Source organism: Myotis lucifugus, unplaced genomic scaffold, assembly GCF_000147115.1.
Source record: "Myotis lucifugus unplaced genomic scaffold, Myoluc2.0 scaffold_216, whole genome shotgun sequence".
Classification (NCBI taxonomy): domain Eukaryota; kingdom Metazoa; phylum Chordata; class Mammalia; order Chiroptera; family Vespertilionidae; genus Myotis; species Myotis lucifugus.
In genome coordinates, this window is record NW_005871264.1 from 1064463 (window position 1) to 1089995 (window position 25533).

At 39.2% G+C, this 25533-nt stretch overlaps 2 protein-coding genes across 9 annotated transcripts in view; one reads left to right on the top strand and one right to left on the bottom strand.

The window, feature by feature from the left end:
• RTN4IP1 (reticulon 4 interacting protein 1) overlaps positions 1-19533 on the bottom strand; it is a 41669-nt gene extending 22136 nt beyond the window's left edge. Inside the window, exons 1-5 of one of the 4 annotated variants that reach the window (XM_023761761.1) lie at positions 19389-19527; positions 18855-19255; positions 13808-13959; positions 12938-13006; positions 11904-12028 (exon numbers count right to left, since the gene is read on the bottom strand). In XM_023761761.1, the coding sequence (XP_023617529.1) occupies positions 11904-12028; positions 12938-13006; positions 13808-13959; positions 18855-19128 (620 nt within the window). In that variant the 5' untranslated portion in view covers positions 19129-19255; positions 19389-19527. Of the gene's footprint in view, positions 1-11903; positions 12029-12937; positions 13007-13807; positions 13960-18854 lie in introns of all 4 variants that reach the window. The other 3 variants (XM_023761762.1, XM_014463667.2, XM_023761763.1) reach the window with 3 other exon arrangements.
• An 80-nt stretch (positions 19534-19613) lies between these two features.
• QRSL1 (glutaminyl-tRNA synthase (glutamine-hydrolyzing)-like 1) overlaps positions 19614-25533 on the top strand; it is a 24194-nt gene continuing 18274 nt past the window's right edge. For 3 of the 5 annotated variants that reach the window (XR_002831489.1, XM_006098010.3, XM_014463666.2), the window contains exons 1-3: positions 19614-19772; positions 24867-25026; positions 25343-25441. Coding sequence is in view for 4 of the 5 variants with exons in the window: in XM_006098010.3 (XP_006098072.1) it covers positions 19749-19772; positions 24867-25026; positions 25343-25441 (283 nt within the window). In the remaining variant the exon portion in view is untranslated. The remainder of the gene's footprint in view (positions 19773-24866; positions 25027-25342; positions 25442-25533) is intronic. The other 2 variants (XM_023761758.1, XM_023761759.1) reach the window with 1 other exon arrangement.

Here is a 25533-nt window from a genome sequence, read left to right on the forward strand (position 1 = left end):
TTTTAAAGAAGCTCAGATGGCTCTTGGTAACATCTGACTTACAATTTTTCTAAGTTAAAATCACCATGGCTTTCTCTGTAAGAGAGAGAGCTCTGGGACCCTTTTTAGTGTGTTAGAGTAGACTCAGTTGCTCTCTAAGAAAAATCACATTCTTGACCACATTCCAGCCAAAGTGGAATAAACATCTTTTGTTCACACATGTCCCGTCAAGCTCATCGACTTTCATAAATGGAAATCTCAGCCTCAATTTGGCTTCCTGTTAAAGCAGATGAATCTGTCCTATCAGCACAAACATTCTTGTGCTCCAGTTGTTACCATGTTTGATTACTGTAGCCCACCTGCAACTCTAGACCAAGGGTGTACATCAGGAAGAGTATGGCTGAGTGAGAGTGGGAGGGGGAAGAGTGTGAACCCTCCGAAATTGTGAATAGACTAAAACAATGAACAAAATTTGGTATGCTTATGCATATGTATGTGCACTGGGGAGAGGAACCCAGACCTATTATCAATTTCCCTAAGAAATGAACCCAAAAAAGAACCTCACTATTCAAGAATCACTGCTTTACATACTCTTACTAAATTTTATTCTTGACTTAAGCCAGGGCACCAGTGCATTACCTTTTTTAGATTGCAGTTTCAGGTCCCCAGACAATTGTTTGTACTGAACTGCACTTTGATGTTATGCTACCAATATAGGCTGAGGGACATTATAGTGACAGTTTGACTTTTAATACTTTAGTTAAGGCAGTGGTTCTCAACCTTCTGGCCCTTTAAATACAGTTCCTCATGTTGTGACCCAACCATAAAATTATTTTCGTTGCTACTTCATAACTGTAATGTTGCTACTGTTATGAATCATAATGTAAATATCTGATATGCAGGATGGTCTTAGGCGACCCCTGTGAAAGGGTCGTTGAACCGCCAAAGGGGTCGCGACCCACAGGTTGAGAACTGCTGAGCTAAGGAGATACTGTTGAGGAAATTCTTCATGAGAATTCTCTTTAAGAGTGCCTATAGAAAACATTTTTCTGAAGATTAAGTGGTGGGAGTAGCTGTGCTTCTATTTGTCATGACATATTGTGTAACTGCTAGTTGTGGGTCCCTCTTTGCCTTGGCTGCTAGGAAGTACGGAGAATTTTGCCGCCCGTCTCTAGCAAGTACACCAGAACTTAGAACATGTATTCTGTCTACAATCTTAACCCTAGTTTCATTTTAGTTTTTTCTCTCTTACCCAAATTACAGAAAGCTGGTTGTCACGCATTAGATCAAGCATGTCAAACTCAAAGGCTAACATGGGCCAAATAAACAAGGTTTCAGTTTATGTGGGCCGCAAAAAAACAAAAGCTTCAATTTTCATAGAAATGTAGGTTTATTTCCATAGAGACATGCTGAATACAAAGGGCTGAAATAAATGAGCAGCCATTAACATAAAATAATAGAACATTTTAATAAAAATTAATATTTTCTCTTGAACATTAACTTACCAGACACTGAATAACTGGACAAATTAATAAGCGTAACGCAAATAAACCTATTTTTCTTGTTCTCCAAAAGTGAAATATTTCCTATTGCGCACACCAAACAAGTCAGTCCAAGACTAACGATGTGGCAATTGGCTGCTAAAATATTCGCTGCGAGTATTAGTGGAGAGAAATGGTGTGCCTGCGAGTAAGGCGCATAAGGGTAATCATTCACGATTACCCTCTTATTGTGGCCCATTCTTATAGAAAGGTAATTAGTCAAACTCTCATTTAAGTTCTTCACAATCTAATCTTCATCTGAATTCTGACCCCTCTATTTCCTGAACAGAACTCTCAACAACATGATTATAGTAATCAGTCATTAGTGAACATTGTAGTTCATTATTAATAATTATGTATAACAGGATATTTTAAAAATTAAGTTACAAAATTTTTATTAAAATGTTTCTAACATACCATTATATTGGCCGGGCCGTAAGTCTGACATGCTTGCTTTAGATCTTAAAAGTTACTAGTAAAGTTTCTGAGCCAGCTGTTCCCTTTAAAATTAATATCATTAAATGTAATTTTAAAAGTCTCCTTGTAAATTTATTTCTTCCAGAGTTACATTTAAATTCACTAAATTATAAATAGAAGAAACTTTAAAGATCAACTCTTCTAAAATCCCTCAATTTGCACATTTAATCGCTTTAGTACTTAAATGAAGGGAAAAAGCATTAAAACTGCCTCACTGATACATCCCAAGATTAATTCATTCACAATTACCCTCTTATTGTGGCCCATTCTTATAGAAAGGTAGTTGGTCAAACTCTCATTTAAGTTCTTCACAATCTAATCTTCATCTGGATTCTGACCCCTCTATTTCCTGAACAGAACTCTCAGCCACTCTGGGTCCCTCACTTCTTACCTCAAGTCCCATGCACATGAGCTCATTCCTCAGGCTCTCAAATGCCTTCACTATCTGCTAAGGTCTCCCCTTCCTCTGAAGGCTCAAGTCCCAGTTTTCCTGCACAATACCCCTGAGATAGCCCCAAACCTGATACCCATGCCACTGCATTTGGCATTTGTCACATTGTTCCTTTTCATTCATTCACTTGTTTCCCAAGCGATTCTGCAAGGTTTTGAGGACAGAGATCTCACATTATGCCCAAGCACTGGGCATACCACCCTAGATGCAGCAGACACAGTGGGGGTGGGGGTGGGGGTGGGGGTGGGGGTGGTTACTGAGCAAAAAAGAAAAAAGCGAGAAAAAATTCATGGACAACAGTGTGGTGATTGTAGGGTGGAGAGAGTGGAGGGAGGTGGAAGAGGGTATAGAGGGGATAAATGGTGATGGACAGAGACTTGACTTTGGGTGGTGAACACACAATACAGTGTACAGGGGAAAAAAATCTAAATTAGCATTATATCCTATAATTAAGGCAATAATTGCTATTGCCCAAATGAATAAATCACCTGGCTATTTGAAAAACTGCATTAAAGTTTATTCCAGTAAAGAAAAGGGCTTTAAATAATTTTTAATTCTCTCTCTGAGAATGCTGGATTTAAGAGGATGACAAATATAATGGTTGCTTAAGGATCCAACTGCCACACACGCCTCTGACCTCATTATTGTCAGTTTATCACTTCCCTATAATTCTTGATCCAAAGCAGTATCATTCCTCCAAATTAAAATGCAAAAACGTGTTTCTCAGCAGTGCTTGGCAGAAGAGGGAGAGCTGCAATAGCAGCTTCAGTTCTGGACATTGCCACTTGATGGCACCCTAGTGCAAAACAGGAAAGGAGCAAGTCCACTGAGGTCTACATACCATTAGCTTGTAAAGAAGCCCTGGGGACACATCATTCTCTGGTCCTGCAAACTCCATGTTCTGTGCAGGTTCAACCAGGGCCCGTACTTTGCTTCAAACAAAGAAAGTCCCACAAAGGGACAGCAGGCAAAATAAATTTTCAAGCCAGCACTAAGTCAGTTGATTCTCTACAGTGTGAAGTCCTGTGGCTAAACTAACTATTCTCGTTGTACTCTTCAAAGCACTCTCACTACAAAGAGAAAGCACTGCTGTGCTTACCCCCAGCTGCCCTTCACTATGTGCTGTACTTGGAATACTTTCTACCCAGTAGCTACAATGGTTATAATATATACTCAAACCTCATTAAGTAGAAGCCTGATATAGTAAAGAAAGGTGTGCTGTATTGCTTAGTTGTTTATACAGAGCAAGTGCCAGGAAATACTCTATTTGCAAAAAGCACTATAATTGAAAATTGCCAAGATTTTTTATCGCATTTCTCTCATACTTCCTAAGTCCACATAGAGAGCTTCTTTTGAAGTCAGTGGGAATTACACCGTGGCAAATTTATAAAATATGGGCAAAAGTATGAGTAATTATTTCACTGCTTATGTATTCTTAAACCCTAAAATCTAATTTTATGTCATTTCTGTCCAACTTCTGAATTCTAAATTTTTCTGACTATTTTTATTTAGCATTTTGGCACATATGTCTTCTACAATCACGTTTTTCAGTATTATATGAGGCAAGGGTATCAACACCCTAATTGCCTTACAAATAAAAAATATATGAAATATACTACAAAATAGCAAGAGATCCAGAAGTAGGGAATCATCTCTCAAACTTCTATATTCTGGATTAGCCCCAGAAATCTCTGAAAGCCAGGGCTGGGCACCTAGAAACCTGAGGTCTAGTCCCAACTCTCCCATTGACTATCTAGGCCTCAGATTCATCACCTGTGAAATGATGATCATGAAGGTATACTATAGGAGTCAAGGAAAAAGAAAGAATTGGCGTCTTCAATCTAATTTAAGCTTATGTTTAGTTTCTCTGCCTTTCTAACACAGAAGCAAATGACCTGCACAATTCCCCTCAGACCATACCCTTGTGGGAGGAAACAACCACATCATAAGAGCAGAGTGCCCTTTATTAAGTCCTAATGGCTCAGAAACAAAGATGATTTAAATATGGCTAAATCTTCCATCAGTAGAAACAACTGGTCTTTCAAAAATGAGGATGATGCTTTAGCTGGTTTGGCTCCGTGGAAAGAGCATCAGCCTGTGGACTGAAGGGTCCCGGGTTTGATTCTGGTCAAGGGCATGTACCTTGGTTGCAGGCTGGATCCCCAGCCCTGGTTGGGATGTATGCAAAGGCAACCAATCGATGTGTCTCTCTCACACTGACATTTCTCTCTCTCCCTCTCTCTCTCTCTCTCTCTCCTTACCAATCTCTCCAAAAATCAGTAGAAAAATATCTTCAGGTGAAGATTTAAAAAAAAAAAGGTGATACTGAAAATATATCATTTTATTTTTCAGACACTTCTTTTTAATCTGAGCAAGGGGCGGAGTGGGGGGGACGAGTGAAAGATAGCAAAGTATATCATAACTAGAGGCCCAGTGCACGAAGTTCATGTACAGGGGGAGGGAGAGTTCCTCAGCCTGGCCTACACCCTCTCACAATCCGGGACCCCTCAGGGGATGTCCGGCAGTCGGACATCCCTCTTGCAATCCGGGACCACTGGCTCCAACCTGCTCGCCTGCCTGCCTGCCTGACCACCCCTAACCACTCGCCTGCCTGCCTGATTGCCCCTAACCACTTCTGCCTTGGCCCCCGCCACAGTGGCTTCGTCTGGAAGGACGTCCAGAATGATGTCCAGAAGGTCATTTGGCTATCTGGTCTAATTAGCATATTATGTTTTTGTTATTATAGATCTGCCAAGTGGATTCCCTGAAGTGAGTTAGAAACCCAATCTGAATAAGTGGAATATAGCTACAAAACAAATCAACCAAACATGACTGAAACAGCCTGGACTTGTGTGTCCTTCTTTTATGCCTCAGTAATTCATGTAGACACATTCCCCAAGTTATAGAAGAGTTCATGTTGAATTAGTTTGGAACTTTAAACAAATTTTCCCATGAAAACAAAGCTATTTATACATCTTGGCAAGGTGCTCAGGGTAGCAGTTTAAAAAGGTTTAGTTAACCCATAATGGAACAAGAACCTCATGCAAAGTATAACAATGATTCTGTGAGAAATGTATTCAGAATTAACTCGGGGTACTGGGAACACATCTCCCCAAATAGGATAGGCAGTGGGAACTGGTTCCTTCAATCTGGTACAGGATCGAGGAAGAAAGAAGAGGGCAGGATCATTTAGGATGCAACAATAGGGTGGATGAGAGAGAGAAGTGATGTGGTCAGAGAAGGATTTACCATCGAGCTGATGGGGTTCAGGACAAGCAATCTCAAAATATGGCACCTTAGCATATTGAATAGTTTAAGCTGAAGGTATCGCTCATATATACGTGAGGTATACATGCTAATAAACTTCTATTGGTTTTCCTCTCGTCAATCTTTTATTCCAGGGCTCTCAGCAGAAAACTCAGAAGGGTAGAGTGAAAATGATTTTTCCTCCCCTACTAATCACAATCAGTTAAAAGTTCTGTCTCTTCACTCCTACAGTACATTATACTTCCCCTCTTCTCAGATGACACTAGACTGGGCTAAAGGAAAATTGCTTTAAAAACACATTTGCTTTGGGTTTAATGGGAAATACTGGTGTGTTCATTGTAATTTCTGAATAGAGTTGTTATAGGCTATCTTGACAGAAGGATGCGGAAAGGGTTCAGAACAGGCTCCCCAAGATGTGCCATTGTGGTATGTGGATTATTTTTTGCTGAAAACAATCAAGACCCTTCAGGCTTAAGAAAAATTTTTATCTCCCCTTTAAAGAAGTTAAATTAGGGATCTTGCCCATACTAAGCGTTATTACCAAAAATAACTGTTTATGACCTATCTCTAAGGCAGGGTAAACTTCTAATTACTGAATATCCAAATGACCTTCCTCCCCTCTGAAGCCCCAAGGTGACTTACCTCGTCCCTAGCTCAGGACGCCATTTATAGCTCATTTTAACTTTCTGTCTCTGAACCTCTCATGTATGTGGGGTCTTGGACTCTCGTGTATATGGGGTTCCCATACATATATATATAATTAAACTTCATTATTTTCTCTTGCTAATCTGTCTCATGTCAATTTGATTAGCAGATCAGCCAAAAGAACCTAGAAGGGTGGAGGAAAGTCTCTTCCTCCCCATAATGGCTTCCAGGAATATTCCTACTTCCCACTAATATGTCTACACAAATATACTGCTGGGGGTCCTCTCAGGGCCCAAAGCTTAAGCTTCACTGGCTATGTAGGAGAGGGAAAATATCTTTTTTCCTCTACCCTTTGAAGTTCCTGGCTGGAGCCCCTGTAAAAAATGACAACACAATAAGGCATTATGAAATTTTATTATGATATGATTAAGGACCATTGTGCCTACCACTAGATTATGAAAGCAATGAAAAAGGACAGAGTCAAACAAGGTTTGAGATGTACAGAATCAAAAGTTAGTCTGTAGAAAGTCCTTACAATTAAAAGACATCACAAATCTAAACCTAAGTCAGCTTGCATTTATGGGAAATGCATCGCTGCCAAGGAAACATAAAAGCAATCACAATCCTCCAATTCAGCTTTCACTGGCTTACCCTATCCTAGAAAGCAGGACCCCTGAGCCTCACCAATCACTGACCTCCTCACCAATCACTCCGTTTCCATGTTGCCTTTTCTAACTTCTATAAAACATGCTCTTGTCCAAAATCGGGAAGAGTACCCCACTGCTTGTGAGACACTGACTTTCCCCAATGCATGGAATGCCTTCCCTTGAATAAAGAACATCAAACTGGTTACTAAAATGTATTACTTTTGCTATTTGACACCACTATAGGGAAGACATCAACAACAATTAGTTAATGACGGTTATCGGTTAAAATGCAAAGGTATGTTAGGCTTATTCACTGCAGGAGAAAACCTTAAATGCCTCACAATCTATAGCTCATATATTAAAGAAATTTTAAAGATGTTTTTCCAAATTTGACAATCCTAAACTTTACATGACATGAACATAAAGAGTTGTACAGCGGAATGGAAAGGAGCAGGGTTTGTAAATGATTATCAGATTTTGGCTCAAGGTAAATCAGTTCACTAACATTAGGAATCTATAGGAAGCCAGGGTGATAAGTTAGTCTTGTTTTGCTCAAGTTGAGTTTCAGATACAAAGGGGACATGGGTAGAGAAGTTGGGGTTATAAACATAAATCTGCAAGTTACCAAAATATATAGAAGTGGGAGTAGATGAGATAATCCTGGGATACAGGAATGATGGATTAGGACACAGGGAAAAGAGTAACAGGAAGAAAGGGGAAGGGTAGGCTTTAAAAATGATAAGAACTAGTCAAAAAGGCAAGAGGAAAATTATAGGAGCCTGGTGTCCCTGAAACCATGGGAAAAGTGAGCATTAAGGAAGTGGTCAATGGTGCCAGATACTTCAGAGTTCAAATTGTAAGAACTGAAAAGGCCCTAGCTGGTTTGGTTCAGTAGCTAGAGTGTCAGCCTGAGGACTGAAGGGTCCAGAGTTCAATTCCAGTCAAGGGTACATGCCCGAGTTGTGGGCTAGATCCCCAGTAGGGGGCATGCAGGAGGCAGCCGATCAATGATTCTCTCTCATCATTGATGTTTCCGTCTCTCTCTTCCTCTCCCTTCCTCTCTGAAATCAGTAATATATATATATATATCTGAAAAGTATCATTGCGTCGGTAACTTAGCTATGACCCCATGAGAACAGCTGCAGTTGAATGGCAAGGCTGGAAGCTAATTATGGTGCATTGAAAAGTAAATGATTTCTATACTTCACAAGATAGTTAGCCTGCCACCTAGAAAACGAATCTGCAAAACACAAATTTCCAGGAAAAAGTTTTCTACTAATTCATTTAGCTGAGTCCTGCAGCTTCTAGAAGAGCAGTCCAGGGGTAGAGGCCAGATTCATTTGCATCACACTGGCCAGGCCAGAGCCTCCACTCTCCCTCTTCTCCTCTTCCAAACCCCACAATTTCTTTCAGCAAGTAAAATGCAAGAATTTCTTTCTCCTCCCATTGCCCCTCTAACTATACAACCTAGTCAAGTGCAAATAAAAACCCAAAGTCCACAGGGGTGGTGCAAATAGAGAGGGGAGAAACAGGGGGGTGGTGGGGTGAATAACAGGCAGGTGAAGGCATCTGAAAAAAGGAAGCTGTTCTGATTACCGATATAAGCATATTGGGGAAGAGGGGGAAATCCAGTGTTTTTAAGTTTGAGCCTGTCTAATTCTATAAACAGAATTAATCAGATACCTAATTTAACCTTACTTGACAAAATATGACTGTCATGAAGCCTGATATCAAAGGAAACAATGAAAAGCATTCCTAAATTCACTGCACTGAGTTTCAGGTACATACAATTTAAAAGTGAAACTTATTTTGTGGAGGAGGAATTGTTCAATTTCTAACACTTTCTAATACTTCCGTCTAACAGAGTAAAGTACAACTTTCCCAATAAGAGATGAATTTCAGGAAGAGCATGAAATATTCAAGGTGGACCATGACACTACTAATAAATATAATCATCAAATCAGACTGCTTTAAAAAATATCTAGTGTTGCCCAAGCCGGTTTGGCTTAGTGGATAGAACGTCGGCCTGCGGACTGAAGGGTCCCAGGTTCGATTCCGGTCACAGACACATGCCTGAGTTGCGGATTCGATTCCCAGAAGGGGACGTGCAAGAGGCAGCCAAGCAATGATTCTCTCATCATTGATGTTTCTATCCCTCTCTCCCTCTCCCTCTCTGAAATCAATAAAAATATATTAAAAAATATATATCTAGTGTTAGCACTTTTAAAAAAGTTTGTATTCATTTTAATAGCACTAAGTTATCTATGTGTTCCTACTGAATAAATCATGAAGGAACTATGATGGGCAGGTAAGAAGGAAATCATTTCACCTGACATTTTCTAGTGATACCAAAGTGTGGGCAAAAATGACATTTTATATGACATTAATATTAAGTTATCCCCTTGGTTCACTGATGCTCAGTTGTTGCAAAAATTAATTATATAACTAAAAGGAAAAGGTAAACACCATCAAACTCTTAGAAAGCATTGTCTTAATTTCAAAATGCTGTTTGTCATTACTCCCAAGGTGCTAATGGGTATTTTTATCATTGCTGGGTTTTGTTTTTTAATTAACTGGTTAGAAAAACAGACTTTACACACAATACAATATACAGATAATGTATTACAGAATTGTACCCCTGAAACCTATATAATTTTATTAACCAATGTCACCCTAATAAATTCAATAAAAAATAATAATGAAAATAAAAACAGACTTTAAGTCCTTAATAACAAACACTGACCTGTTTTGTGCAAACTCAAGAGTGTCTTAATGCCAATAGCTAACAGAAAAAGAATTATTGCTTAGAGAAGTCCCTTTGGACTCTGGAACCTCTGGGTTTATGTATAGTAAAATCCCACTCTGGTAGTAATTTCTTCATGTAGAAGTATTTTTCACGGTATTTTAAGGCACTTAATTAACACTCTCATGTTTTTCTCACAAATAAGAAGTTGGAGAGGTAGGCCATTATTACCACCCATGTGTAGTAATTTCCATAAACTAAAATTTCTTAGAGCACCAGGGCCAAGCTCTCACTGCCATTTGGAACAAAGGCATCCTAGGTCACCATGCACGCGGGAATGTGGCAGAAGTCTATGATGTGAACTAGTGAGGCTCTTCACAACAGATACACTCTGGTTTGGTTAACATGTGACTAAATTAGTGAACAGACCCAACTCAATATAATATATAATCACCTTATAGGGGATAAAACTTTCCACTTCTCACAGCTCTCCTAACAACCTACACTGTCCTACATTCAGTACCTTGGAGGAAAGTGCGAAGAGACCATAGATAGCATGCATGTGGTTGCCTGATTAGTTAGCAGCAGAATGGACAATAGAACCCAGGGCTCTACTTCCCCAGTTCCAAACCATTATTGGTCAGATAAAAGATAACACAGTATCTAAGAATTACCCAGAAACCCAACAATAAAATCTGTGTATCTGAGAAGAGAGAGTTAGATCTGTTTCTAAATTGTTTTCTTCAGGGTACTAAATAAAAGTATGCCTGGAGAGCCCCAAACTAGCAAAAAGAATGACAGATCTTTAACCACATAGTCATGTGGGCATAGAAAGTATAATACTTTTAAGGAAAAACAAAACAATAAAGCATCAGTGTTAATGCAGAGCCTACAATAATAATAAAGGTCTAAAAATCTTGAATAAGATTTTTGCAAGGTTATTAACCATGACAAGTCATTAGAAAAATCCATGTGGTCAAACTAATTTAATTTAAACAAAGTGTTGAGCCAAAATGGCAACTTCAAGAAAGATAAGCCTCAAAGCTTAAAAAATAAACATGGTTGACCTTTAGAATAAATATTTGCTTTGAATTCTACGATAAAGGGTAGCACCTCATTAGATGAATAGCCTTCACACTGTTTTCAGGAATACAGCTTTCATGAAATCCAATGCTCTGTAACTCAACACATTAAATGTAAAGTGCAATGTTTCACAACACCACGAGTATGAAATGGCACAGACTTCAGTTATTTTATCTGCACAATCCTTAGCAATCAAAAACTAAGTTATTGTAATTTATTAAAATTTGACCTATAGCTCTCTCCCTCATCACAACCACTAAATGGTTCTTAGTACCTAGTTTTCATCAGTTTTCCCTTTGATAACAACTTTCCAAGATACAAAGAATATAATCTCATTGCTAATAACAGTAGCCACTATTTATTGAGTGGCTCCCATGTGTCACAACCTGTGCCACTAGTTTTAGTTGTATTATCTCATTAAAAACAAACTCACAGAGGAGAAGTGACCAAGTGGGCCACCCAGTTAGAAAGCAACAGAATCTGAATTTGAACTCAAGTTCATCAAAGATATTTCTACTCACTATTGTTGCTAACTTAAACAAGCATTACTTTCAAGGCCTTGAAGCACCAGAATTAACCTAAAGAATACCAAGCATTGAGCTAAGAGAACTCAAGATTATTCAGCAGTGTTTTGCATTCTCTTTCTATCTGCTTTTCATAGACGTTCACAAGTATGAGAGAGCAACTCCTAGTAGAGGTAGGAAAAAAATACCTGCACCTTTCTTTAGAAATTATATAAAGTGATTCTTAACCCTTTTAGGAATCAGGTAAAAGCTACAGACCTTCTTCCCAGAGTGTCACATAAAATTTTGCATTATTTTGGAAGGTTCAGAGTCCTAAAGCCCATCTATACATTTCAATTTTAAAATTTGCATTTGATTGAACTAAGAATCAATAGAATAAAGTTAAGAAAGTACAAAATGACACAAATAGAGTTCTTTGGAAATTGTTTTAAATGTCAGCACAACTCTGCTCATGTAAGTGATCCTAGTTTTAATGCTTCTGATAATCTATGGCAAAAACCTTACAAAAGGAAAGGGAGAAGGTTTGATGCCACCATTGATACTTACCGTTTTCCTGTGCAATTTTTTTCATTCAGGCCGCCAACCTTGTTTATGGCAGACCAGGCTGTGAGAGCCACATATGGCAAAGAGGCAGCTTGAGTATGAGTGAGTGATTTGGGCTTGTGAGAGACCTAGATTTGAAGATAACAGTAACAAATAAGCAATGACTTACAAACCTATGAATGCAATTAAATACATTTACCTTCACAGGAATCCAACCATTCTCATAAATAAGTCTATAATATTCTGCCAGGTTCAGTATTTATTACATACCCTACTTTAAGATTATCCCTAAGGAATATTCTCCAAATGACTCAACCTGCCCTCCTGGGGTCAGAGGCTCAGTAATGTTTTACAGGCTACATTATCAGATATAGTTGCTTAATTCATAAAGAGGCCACATTCAATAATCCCACTAGTCCTGACTAACACAGAAATAAATCCAAATAAACCTTGAGCCCTCATAAACACATTGTAATTTGCTTTTTTTAGATCAGTTGTTTCCTTTACTCCCATTTACTGGAAGGTAATCTTTCCAGACTTTTTCTAATCTTAGTAATATCCCTTCTTCCCTCCATACCCTCCCTTCTGTAGCCAAGTTCCGCAATGTTAACCCCTTTCTCTCTATTCAAATTGTCAGACTTCCTGACTGTGTTTGATTAGACTCCTGTTTTTAAGGTTACTTGAAACAATTTGATACTTCCATGCTTCTGTTTATAATTAACCAGTACACTCCATTTGGTGTATTTGGTTTCCACTACTTACACTGGGTAAAACCAAGAAACACAGCAGGGTTTCAAGATCTCACTCCAAGTCCCAGCTCCACAAGACAAAGATACCACTTTGGCAGGCAGTGTTATTAAATGACATCAAATACTTTTCTAATCTTTCAAAAATTCCTATTCTATATCTTAGCTCTTTTAAACCTACCCATTAAACATGAACCTGATCTGAAAAAAAAACCCACAATTATTTCAGAGATATCTGTCAGTCTTGTTTGTACTTTCTAATGGCATTTCAGCACAAAATTGGTGAATTACCTCATTCCCACTGACTACAACAAACTCTGAGAGAGTGCCTTGTTTCCAGGGAGGAACTGCAGCCCAGACCTGAAACACACACACAACTTCCTTAGAAACAAATCTTTTTTTTACCAAAGCTAAGCAGGAGGGTAGTCCCCAATACATACTCCACCCAATGAAAAAAGCACAAGTCAGCAATACAACAACCAAAAGTTATTTTTACATGATATAAAAGTATTATTTAGTAAGCTTCTGCACTTATCAAGTCAAGCCACACTGGAAGCAGATGCCAGTAAATCCCGCTGTATTTACTGACTACATACTTTAAAATACCACCAAGAGCACAGTCTCTGGGGCATGAATCCTGGCTCTACCACTTACCAGCTGTGGAACTTCTGTGTAGCTGTATAGCTTGGTTTCCCCATCTGTAAAGTGGGCCTAACTGTACTTACGACATAGAGATTAAAGAATTATTTTATGAAAAGCAACAAGATCAGTGTTAGCTATAATTATGAACTCACTTTAATTTCTTGGTGTAAAAATTCAAAGTGACAAGTGACAGGTGATTATACCAAACTTCAGCAATTTTAAAACTATCTAGCCTATGAGGTAGAAATTGTCACTTAAAGATTCTTTCAATAAAAAGAAAAACAGTCCCAATCACACATCAAGTCCTGCAATCTTTAAGCACTAGATTTAGAACACTTGAGCGCAGTCAAGCTATTCTGCCAGAACCAAGAATAACAGAGATAAAAAAATAAGGGTTCCGGCCAAAGCTCAGTATATTTGTTGGAAAGAAGAGGAAAGGTCACTGACATGGAATATACTTCCAAAAGCAGAATGAAATTTGCATACTTAGAAAGGGAATAGCAGTATTCTATAACTCACCTCATCTCCAGGCTTGAAGTACCTCACATCAAGTCCACATTCCATCACCACACCAGAGACATCCCGACCCAGAGTCAGGGGGAATTCTTCTCCTTTGATTTTAATATGTAAAGGGTCACGTTTCATATTTAAAGCTGCAGCTCCATAACCACCTATAAAATACAGTTTTATCTGTTTCTTCCAAAAGAATGTAATGATTTAAAAACTACTACGGGGTATAGGCCAGGTACAATTCTAGATACTCTGGATGTAGATTATAAATTAATGAAATTTATAATTTTATTTTTTGCCACCACACAAAAAATCATAAAAACAATGAGTGCCAAAGGGGGGTGGGAGGCAGAAATGGATAAAGGGGGGATAAATGGTGATGGAGGGAGACTTGACTTGGGGTGGTGAACACAATACAATATACAAATGATATTTTACAGAACTGAACACCTGAAACCTATGTAATTTTATTAACCAATGTCACCCCAATAAATTCAATAAAAAAGAAACAAAATGAAAGAATGAGTGCTGTTCCTTTCAAAGAAAATTACTTGGAAAGTTATAATCACTTGTTAAACCAAAGCTACCATTGCTCAAAATGTTTAAAATTCAATTTTGAAACTGCCTTCAGTACTTTCGGTATTTTCTCTTATAGTTTTAGTTTGTTCTTTGAAGACAGTTTCTTTAATGTATTCACTCATAAGCTTTTTAAACAACAAAGTTGTTTGGAGCCCAGTCTGGTGAAGAAGAGAAACCCTAAAGCTGTTTGAAGTTAATAAACCAATAAATAAGGCATAGTTATATTTGACACTGACATTGGTCTATAAGTAATGGCCCCCACCTCCCAAAAAGTGTTTGCAGAACATCTACGGATTAAGCCCATCGATCTACTCTCCAGTGAAAAAGAACCACTCATCTGCACCTGTTCTAATACGTTAAATCAAGTTAATTGCTTTATTATACATATCCATTTATTTTTAAGAACATTTACATAAATATCAGCTAAGTAGAGCTGAAAACATTCTGATCATATTTTTTGGTTCAATAAGTTGGCTACTCTATCTACAATAATACGAATATATAAAATGGGCGAGCTGGCGTGCCTCAGAGGTTGAGCATCAACCTATGAACCAGGAGGTCATGGTTCAATTCCTGGTCAGGGCACATCTGGGTTGCGGGTTCGATCCCTAGTAGGGGATGTGCAGGAGGCAGCCTATTAATGATTCTCCCTCATCATTAATGTTTCTCTCTCTCTCTCTCTCTCTCTCTCTCTCTCCCTTCCTCTCTGAAATCAATTTAAAAAAATAATAAATGTATAATTATAAATTATATATATATATATTTCCAAGACACAAAAGTATCTGTAATTGTCTCTCTACTTGACATCTTTTTGAGAACATGTCGTGCAGTTCTCTAAGATAAGCACTCTGCTTACCTTTCTAGTGTCATGTACCACAATTTAAATTCCAGAATCACTAAACCAGTCTATAAGTCTCCTTTCCCCGACCCACTCTCAGGGGTAGTACATTAGGTGACCTTGATAGGAGCAGTTGCTGTGGCATGGAGATACAGAGAATGGGAAGTAGGAGACAGTGGAGAGGTGCAACTGAGATGGAGAGAGGATTTTTCAATGTGTTTCTCCCCCGCACCCCCCTTTTAAGATGGGAGAAGTAGCAGTCTGTATGCTAATGGAAATGACCCAGTAGAAAAGAAAAGATTGAAGATGCAGGAGAGAATTGCTGAAACAATCCCCCCACCCCGCCACACCTCCCCCGCCCCAGGAGCTGAGAGATGGAATCTAGAACCTAAGTGGAGGGCTGGCCTTACAACAATGACAATTAACCTATAAAGCAAGAGGGGATGTAGGAGATATAGGGAGAGGTGCTAACAGGTGGGTAGCTTGCAGAGCTGTTTTTCTAATTAAAGACATATGGGAGAAAGTGTTTGAAACTTGGGATAGTCCCAGAAAATCTAAGCCATCATGCTGGTATTACACATTTGTCATCTAGCTAGTTAGGTGTGCACTCTATCAGGAAAAGAAAGAAAAAAAAATCTTCACATGTAATACAAAAGCCATGTTTTACTTTTCCTGTCTTACACTTCTACCATTAAAACACATTTAAACAATTATTTACTGAAATTCCTATGTGGTTTGAGCAACAGAAGTAGGCATTTAGCCATATCAAATATTAGCTGCTGTTTGAGAGTTGCAAAAGGCTTCAGTCCTCTCTGAGGTACAGACCTGCAGGGCAGTTATTTCGTTTTCTTGGTCACCGTGATATGCCAATGTATCAACTGAATAGCCCCGGCTCACAGGTATTAGCTAAACTAGTCCCAAATCCAAAATGTAGCTGGTAGGTAGTAACTGAGAACCTGTTTGATGACAAAGGGGGGCCCTTAGGAGCTTCATCCCATTGTTAGAGGTGGCCAGTTGATTGGAATAATTTGGAAAATCATAAATCTGTCATCAGTTTCAAAGCTTTAATTCCACCTAAAAAAACCAAACTGTTGGTATGATGTTGTTGGCTGTATTTTTTATTTTAAAATTATTCTATGTTCACTGCAGCATTCCTAGTAATGGCCAAGATATGGAAGCAACCTAGCTGTCCATCAACAGATGAACAGATAATGAAGATGTGAGATATACAGTATATACACAATGAAATATTATCCAGCAGGAAAAAAAGAATGAAATCTTGCCATTTGCGACAACATGGATGGGCTGAGGGTATTAGGCTACGTGAAATAATTCAGACAGAGAAAGGCAAATACTGTATGATTTCACTTAGATGTGGAATCTAAAAAAACAAATGAATAAACAAAACGGGAAAGGACCCAGAGATTTGGAGAACAAGTTGATGGTTACCAAATGGGTGGGGGATGGCAATAAAATATTTTTAAATGAAATAAATTTATTTAGCCATTTATATAAGTTATGATTTATGTCCAACAATAATGGTCATCTCTAGAAAAACAGTCTACTTTCATCTTTCAAAAGAAAATAGCATGTCCTTGCTTTCTTGTCAAGGAAAACTGCTTCCTATAGTTTACAAGCTTCTAGTTGTTACTATTTCCCCAAGCTACCATTTCAGATACCTCCTGCAACAACAACTGCACATTCTCAAAAAAGAATCCATGAGCAGGACATAAAGAGAGTAACTTGCAAATAATATTGTCCAATCAAATCATAAACTAAGATGTCTTAAGAATACTATATAAAAGTAAAATGTTACAATATTTTGTTATTAAATAGCAGCAAAGAAAGTCCAGATCCAGCCATTCTACTGAAATTGAAATGTACACAATACAAATTATGCAGGTGCATTCAAAGAAATGAAAGTTAGCAGTTCTAAATGAAGACAAATGTAAATAATGCTCATGGATAAAATACTGCTAATTTTAGTTTGTAATCTTAAGTTAGAGTGAAAATGTAAAATGCCATAAAAATAATGACTGCATGACAACCACATATGTGAAGTACTGTACTGAAAGAGTTAGTTGTTAACAGAGTATACAACCTACCTTCACAATTTATACTCATTGATCATTGGGTATAAACACTTATCATTGGATGTAAAACAACCACTTAAAGACATATCCTATAAAAACTAAATTATCTTCACATCCAGTGTAAATGAAATAAAACAATATGCCCACGTAATGGTAGCAATTATTATGTCAAAGTGAACAACAAAAACACAGTAATTCCTGACTTAAAATCATGGATACATTGCGACAGACTGAATACAGAAATACATATGAAGATCCAGTTATCTTATTCTAATTTCTAACAAGGGAGATATATTCATAGCTATAACTCACATAAACAAAAGCCAAATCATTATTATGCATGTAAAGAGATCTTAAGAACACAAAAATCGAGAGTTGCTATTCTACTCTATCACACAACTCCTAGAAACAAAGAGGAAGGAATTAAAGAAGTCAAAGTTTCAACTTCTTTCATATTTCTCTCTAAATTCCACAAAATGATTCACTCTAAATTAATCTTAATTTTGTTATTAGATATATACATATATGAAAGAAATTTAATTCATCATGCATAGTTCACATACATGATGGGGCAAAAATAGGTTTAAGTTGTTTGTATAGAAAATAACACAATAATTAATAAGTAATACAAGAATAAACTGTATTTCACATACAACTGTAAACCTACTTTGGCCCCACCCTGCACAATTGTTATTGAGGCAATCCGACTGCAGGTCTACATATAGGCCTTCAAAACACAGACACGTGATAAAATTATACTCATATGGAAGCTTGTTTAGAACACTGAGGTTAACTGACCAATCAATCATCCCAGATGGTTTTTTTTTACTTTTTCAGAAGACATGAATAAGTTCCCATAAGCAATATTTTTGTCACTACTCTCCAAAGTTATTCACAAATAGTAATCAATTTTTTCAGCACTATAATTACATGGTATATATTTAAGGAATCATAGTGCTCTTCAATCTTTGTCAGTATATCCCAGAAGAAATTAAGATACAGTAACACTGTTCCCACTTAGGATAACAGAAAAGTGTATTTTAACTGCTGAGGCCAAATGCATCAGCAGAAAGGAGGAAAGTACTGTGTCCATATCCTGGCAAGGATGGAATTTCTGAAGAAATAAGAAAGCTGTGAACGGTGAGAGAGCAAAGAAGTATTACAAAAATGCAAATTCTGAACTGATGTGAAAACATAACTGTACCTCTGAAACCTGTGATACACCTCAGAATATCCCCAGGAGAGGAGACCAGAAAGCTAGCTGCGGACACAACTCTGGAGTCCCAATTTACATTTTAAGGAAGCCTGGAAGCAATTCGAACTTACATTTTGCAAAAGATTAGAGTACACCATGGGCACTGCAATTTCAAACATCTTGGAACTATCTGCTGACATACTGTCAAGAACCTAAACAATTCCTTTGTGTTAGCCAAAGAAGTATACTAAAATAACGATTGATCTTTTAAAATTACTGATCCCTGATGAAGTTCTCTTAAGAAAAACAAAAAATATATATATAATAACGAGGAATGTCTTCCAAACTTACTTCTCATATTAACATCTATGGGATTTACACTCGTAGCGTGCACTTTGATAATGACTTCGTTCGGATAGTGTATGATGGGCATCCTCATGTTCTGAGTGAATCGAAGCACTTCATTCTTCCCGTATTTGTCTATCACCCACGCGGGCATGACAGTGCTCCTCGGAGAGGTAGTACCGATCTTTCTAACGGAAAGCTTTTGTATAACTTGGCTTCTCCAGAAGCAAACCGTGGTCCATGCCTTTCTCCTAAGCACACAAGTCTTCAGAAATTCCATCGCTAACACGTGGTTGAGTGGCGTGCCCTAATTAAAATGCGCGGGGATGGGATTAACCTGTCACCCCTGAAACAGGCCAAACGCACTGTACGATCTCAACACGGAGGATTCAGAAATGAAGTTAGCCCTAATGGAGCAAATGAAGGGAGAAGAATATGGAATTAGATGGCTCTTCGCTTAGGAAATGCTCCAATTAACGTTCCAGTCAGTATCCTGTCCATTCTCTTCCCTGTTCACACCCCCTCCCCTTAAAAACAGACCAAAGTCAAAACCCTTAGAACTCTGCCCCGCCTCGGGAGCACTCGGCGGGACCGACGGACTCCGCTCGCGAACCCGACGCCACAGAGAAACAGACGCTTCCAGACTCCCACCGCGACCCCAGCCCGGAGTCTCCTTTCCAGCCGTTCTCCGCCGCCGCGGGACGTGCCTTACGGCGCCAACCAATCGCGTGCAGAGATCATTTCCTCGGGCTGCAATCCGACCAATGGGAGGACTCGGTGTTGAAAGGTCCAGTGACGAGCCAAGATGGCTGCGCCCATGTACTCCCCGTAGCTGTTGTTGACCTTTGTTTTTCCTCCCTGTCACCCGGCCCCTGTGGTGGCAGGCTGGACACGAAGACTATGCTGGGCCGGACCCTCCGAGAAGTGAGTGGAATTGGCTGCTGAGGGCCCGGGGAGGTCGGCCAGATTCGTGGAGTCCGTGGGCAAAGGGTCCCCGGGCCTGGCCACGCTTCTCGGTCAGCCCCGCCGCCTCCTTCCCCGGGACTAGGTTGGGGATTCGTAGCTGTGTGTCCTTCGGCTGTACTCTCCGCGCGGGTTCTGGAGTGAGGACCTTAGCAGGGGAGCTCCTGTGCCGCGGAGGTGTGGGTGGAAGTGAACCCCGGCTTCTCAACTGGACGTTTGCTGGGGCTGGGGCGCTGCCAGAAGAGGGGGGTTGCGCTGGTCCCCCTCCGTGTCTCGTCTGCCCCCGACCACTCGTTGGATGCAGTTCTAAGGAGCCCAGCAACTCTGTCCCTTGCAAAAGCCAAACTAATGATCCCCGCCCCACCCTCCCCACCCCCCTCCTTTCTCCTCCGCTCTTGGCACATCATTCTCTAGGCTTTAACCACCACTAAAATACCAATGATTCCTTCATCCTTGTCCCTGTTTCCCGGACGTCCTTTTGTAACCCTAGGCTGTATTTGTGAGTGTCTTCTGGACATGTCTAACAAATGTCCCATAAGCACCTCAAACTCAATTTAACCAAAGTCGACTTCCTTGTAATAGGACCCCCTCTTACCTCTCAGCCTCCATCTTTAAAAAAAAAAAAACAACAACAACAAAAAATACAAAACCTGATTTCTCAATCCTTAATAGCCTCGTATTAATGGGGACAACCTTATCCTCGTTGCCTTTAGATTCTTCTTCATCTGTAATATCCAATAAGTCACTAACCCCTATTAACTCTGTCTTGAAATTATGTCTGCAATCTGTTTTCTTGCTCTATCCCAGCTGTTAGGGTTTTAATTCGGGTCTCTGCTTCCTGCCCTGGATCTCTCAGCCTGTATGACTGCCTGCAGGCCCTCTGCTATCAGACTTACCTCTCGCCCTTGTTAAAACTCAGCTGTGTCCCCGGAGGCAGATCTGTGTGGTTAGTCCCAGAGCAGTGGTTCTCAACTTTGGCTGCACATTAGAATCACCTGGGAATCTTTTTAAAATCCTGATTTCCGGGCCTCATCCTCCGGAAAATCTGTTTCTTTTGTACCCACCCCATAACAAAGAAACAGAATTTCTGGAGGCTGAGGCCCAGAAATCAGGGATTTTAAAAAATATTCCCAGGTGATTCTAATGTGCAGCCAAGGTTGAGAACCACTGGCTTAGAGTCTAACAAGGCTGAAATCAAAGTGTCAGCCAGGGCTGTGGTTTCACCTTAAGTTGTAGGGTCCTCATTTGTTGTTGGCAGAATCTGTTTCCTTGGGGTTTTAAAACTGAGGTCCCCATTTTCTTGCTAACCTTGTAGGTAGTAGAGTAAATGAGCTTAAGGGACAGGAGATGTGGGATAACTAGAATTGAGATTTATACAGATACTAGTGTCCTGGTGCATGGATTCGTGCACACTAAAAGGAAATTAATTAGAAGAAATATTTTAATGTTGCTATTCGCCCTTTCTCTATAATAAAAGTGTCAACCAAAGGCACAATGGACAATGACAGATGGAAACACACAAGCGATTGGCACCAGTGAGAGCTTTATATGTATCGCGCATGTGTGAGTCAACTTAGCCTTTTATAGGTATAGAATAAACTTGCTTAATTAGACCTGCTTTCTGATTTAGCTAAACTTTTTCCAGCCCAATGAAGCACCCCAACTTCTCTTTCAGGTAATTGTCAGCAACACAGCAGTAATATCAACACGAAGCAGATTATTATTGTAGATCACACAGGGAGAACAAAGGGTAAAATATTTAACTGCAGCAGTGTTTGACTATATTCTGCACAGTGAGAAAAACTGAAGTCATTTTCAAATTCCACCATTTCTTCTTTTCAGTCGGGTCAAGTTTCTAAACTTTCTAAATCTCCATTTTCCGGCTAATGAAGAGAAAATAGGATTCTACCAAGTCTCCTATCTACCTACTTTAGGACTTCTATGAGGATCAAATGAAATGAGGCATGGGAAAATGTTTCACAAACATTTGGTTGAACTGTAAAATGTTTGCACCTGGCTATAAGTCAGGTTCCTGGGCTGAAAAAACTGCAAGGAGGCTAATTGCTAGGGAGAGGAAGCCAGGTGTTGCTACCTGGCATTATTACCCGGCGCCCACAGTGACTGTTTCTGGGCTGGGCTGGGCTGGGCTGTGGGCTGCATTTTGCACCATGGGGTCTTGGCAGCGTTGGCTGCGATTTGGTGGGGTGTCGCTCTGGGGTGGTGGCAGGGCCTGTGTCCCACTTGGGGGAAGCCGAGTGTTGGTTTGTCGGCACCAGGTCTGTGGTGCCATTTATTTTTAAATGGCCAGTGTGCATCATGGCAGCTCCTGTGTTGAGCATCTGCCCCCTGGTGGTCAGTGCACGTCATAGCTACTGGTAGGATGGACAGACACTTAACCTTTTATATATATAGATTGGTAATGATGTAGTCTGGGCTATGACCATGTGAGTTGGTCACTGGTAAGATGGAGGAAAGTTTGTGTAAAGTGAGGTCAAGAACTGAGAGGCCAGGTGTCAGTGTGCATAACTTGAAGTTTGAGTTCAACAGAAATAGGAACAGGAGCCGTAGTAAAGAAGATTACAGTGAGCTAGCTGCTCAAATCTTCAATGAATGAAAAGGAGTAGTAGGGAGACTTGGAGGGTAATATAATCCCCTCCAAGGCCTGTTCTTCAGATGATCTGGGTTTTGAAAGAAGAGGGAAGAGAAAGGCATTAAAGACCTAGGAGGAAGCTTGCCCGCATATTCTTTTCTCCTCCTCTGGACTCTGCTACATGGTAGGTAGGAGCTAAAACAGCCACCCTTTGAGAAAGTTGCAGGAGAAGCAATGGCCTCAGAAAAGCCTAGTTTCCTAGAGGAAAGAAGTGCCAGGGAGAGAGAATTTGTTTTTTGATGTTTTGTTTTGTCTTGTTTTAATATGTTTTTATTGATCTTTGAGAGAAAGGAAGGGAGACAGAGAGAAAGATAAAAACATACATTAGAGAGAAACATCAACATCAATTGGCTGCCTCCTGCATCCCCCCTACTGGAGATTGAGCCCACAACCTGGACATACGCCCTGACCACGAATCAAACCAGAGGCCTCTTGGTGCATGGGCTGATGCTCAACCACTGAGCCACACTGGCCGGGCAAGAATTTGGGTTATTTTACAAAAAGTTTTATATTTAATTTCATCCTATATTAAAATATGACAGCTTTAGTTTTGTCCCAGGAGAACTGTACTATTTATATCTCATATTCCTTATGCTCAATCCATTCTAGTTCATTAGCATCTTTGTTTTCATTTCTCTTCTCCAATTCCCTTACTGATTTTCTCAAATCTGGATTTTCTAAAAATGGTCCTAACGAGCATCAGCACTATTTAAAGTGCATGCTCCTGGGCAATCTGATTTCTCACCACTGTAACTCCTTATTACCTCTTATTCTTATACCAGTTAACAAGTTAGAAAGCAGTTTGAGGATAGTGGGCATTAGAGGACTTGAGGCAAAGAAGGAGAGAAAGTGGCAGACATAATTTTCCTATTACAACTTTGCCACTGGATAGGCCTGCCTATATAGCTATCTGCCTCTCTAGCTTTGGGTGTTTGCTAGTTCTGAATCTCTTCTACCCAGCCTAACACTTTATTCTTTCTTCTCTCTCCATATTTACAATTTTAGAACACACTGCTATCATTTTATTTCTCTTCGGCTCCTTTCTTGTAAGTTCACATTGCATACAAACAATTGAATAGAAATATCTCTTCTTGTTACCAGGTTACCTCCTTTAAGTCAATCCCAGCTCCCCTCTCCATCCCTGAGTCACTCACCCTGACTCTCCATGGCAGTTCTTTCCTCCTCTTGTCCATCAGCATTAGGTCCTCTCAAAGGTCTATCCCACAGCTTTTCTCATTTAAAACCCTCAGCCCTAAGAATACTACTGCTTTGATGACTTACTCAACAGCTAAGAGCAGATCATTTGCAGATTTTCCCCCAAATGCAAACTTCTGTTGCTTGATGTGCTTAGGACGCGTGAAAATACAGTCAACTTAGAGGACAAACTAAGCTTCCACTAGTGCAGAGAGAAATGATGAAGGGACATATGTTAAAAAATTACCTCTACCCTTTACCATTTGTGTGTCTTTGGACAAATCACTTAACCTCTCTGACCTTCAGTTTCTTCATCGCTAAAATGATGTTAATAATACTTAACTTCTGTAGTTGTTTTAAGGATTAAATGAAGTAATAATGCATGTAAAGCCAACAACAATGCCTGGCACTTGGTAAATACTCAATAAATATTCTTCCCCACCCCCCCTTATCTCTGAGCTCCCATCTGTCTTTTCATATTATCTCCAAAGATTTGGTATTGTCTTCAACTTCTTGTTACTTATTTTAAGTATGTAGTTATTACTTCTATAGGAAGTATTAAATAATTATCACTTCACCTCAGGCTTCACTTACCATCAATATGCAGGTTCTGGTAACTTGTAGTACAGTTTATTTTAATGCTTTCTTTACCAGTCTTCCTGATGCAGTGAAGACAGGATTTCAGGAAAGTTTGTTTGCTTTTGAATCCATATTTTCTAAGCATTTTTCTTAATGAATAGTGGTTTTTGCTTGAATTCTCCAAAGATCTATTTAATAAAGATAATTTATTTAGAGCCAAAAGTCCTGTATTAACTTGTCTAGTTCATTTTTCTTTCTCTATGGACTGCCTGTGTTGCAGCTAGGCTACTCTCTGTACACAATCTATCCTAAACCATGCTTCACCCATGCTGGACCTCTACTTTTCCTGGGCAGGATGGTTTACCTAAACCATTGCTCTTGTTTGTTCAAGCCTGGCTTAGAAACAGTTACTTAGCTAGGCCTATGAATGTGGTGTCCTCAAAACCATCTTCAAGATGATCAAGGTGTTACCCTGGTTCACTACACTAAGTGTAGATTTAATAGGTTTTCTTGGTTTGGAATCCAAGCCTTACTTCAAAATTTATACTTAACCACTCTATCTGCCTTCCTCGGTGTACTATTTGAAACTTCTGCAGACTCACCAAAGGGTTTTTGAACTGTATGTATTATAGGTTTCTGCTGCACTGAAACAAGGCCAAATTACTCCAACTGAGCTCTGTCAAAAATGTCTCTCCCTGATCAAGAAGACCAAGTTTCTAAATGCTTACATTACTGTATCAGAAGACGTGGCCTTAAAGCAAGCTGAAGAATCAGAGGAAAGATATAAGAAAGGTAAATTACTTTGAATTATACTCAGTTGTTATATCCTTAGAGAAAGAGTTTCAATTGGATGTAGCAGTCTCCATTTGGCAAGTGAATTTTTTAACATAAAGTATTCCCTTATTTAAAGAACTTGCCATGCGGTATAATAAAAAATGAGGCGATTGGATATATGATGATGCTTTTTACTGTCCAACTGCAATAATTTCTAACCTGAATTTTATTTCTGAAGAAGTATCTTTACCAAGAACTAATAGTTATTAACTAGTATTAATGTGTCATTATATCTTGAATTAGATACTTCTAGTCTTTTGGCTTTTTAACACAGGTCACTCACTTGGGGATTTAGATGGAATTCCTGTTGCAGTAAAAGACAACTTTAGCACATCTGGCATTGAGACAACATGTGCATCAAACATGTTGAAAGGTAAAGTTTAACTGATCACAGCATTTATTAAAAATAAGAATTTTTCAGTTTAATTAAAGAAAAGATAGTACTGAAACTGGTTTGGCTCAGTG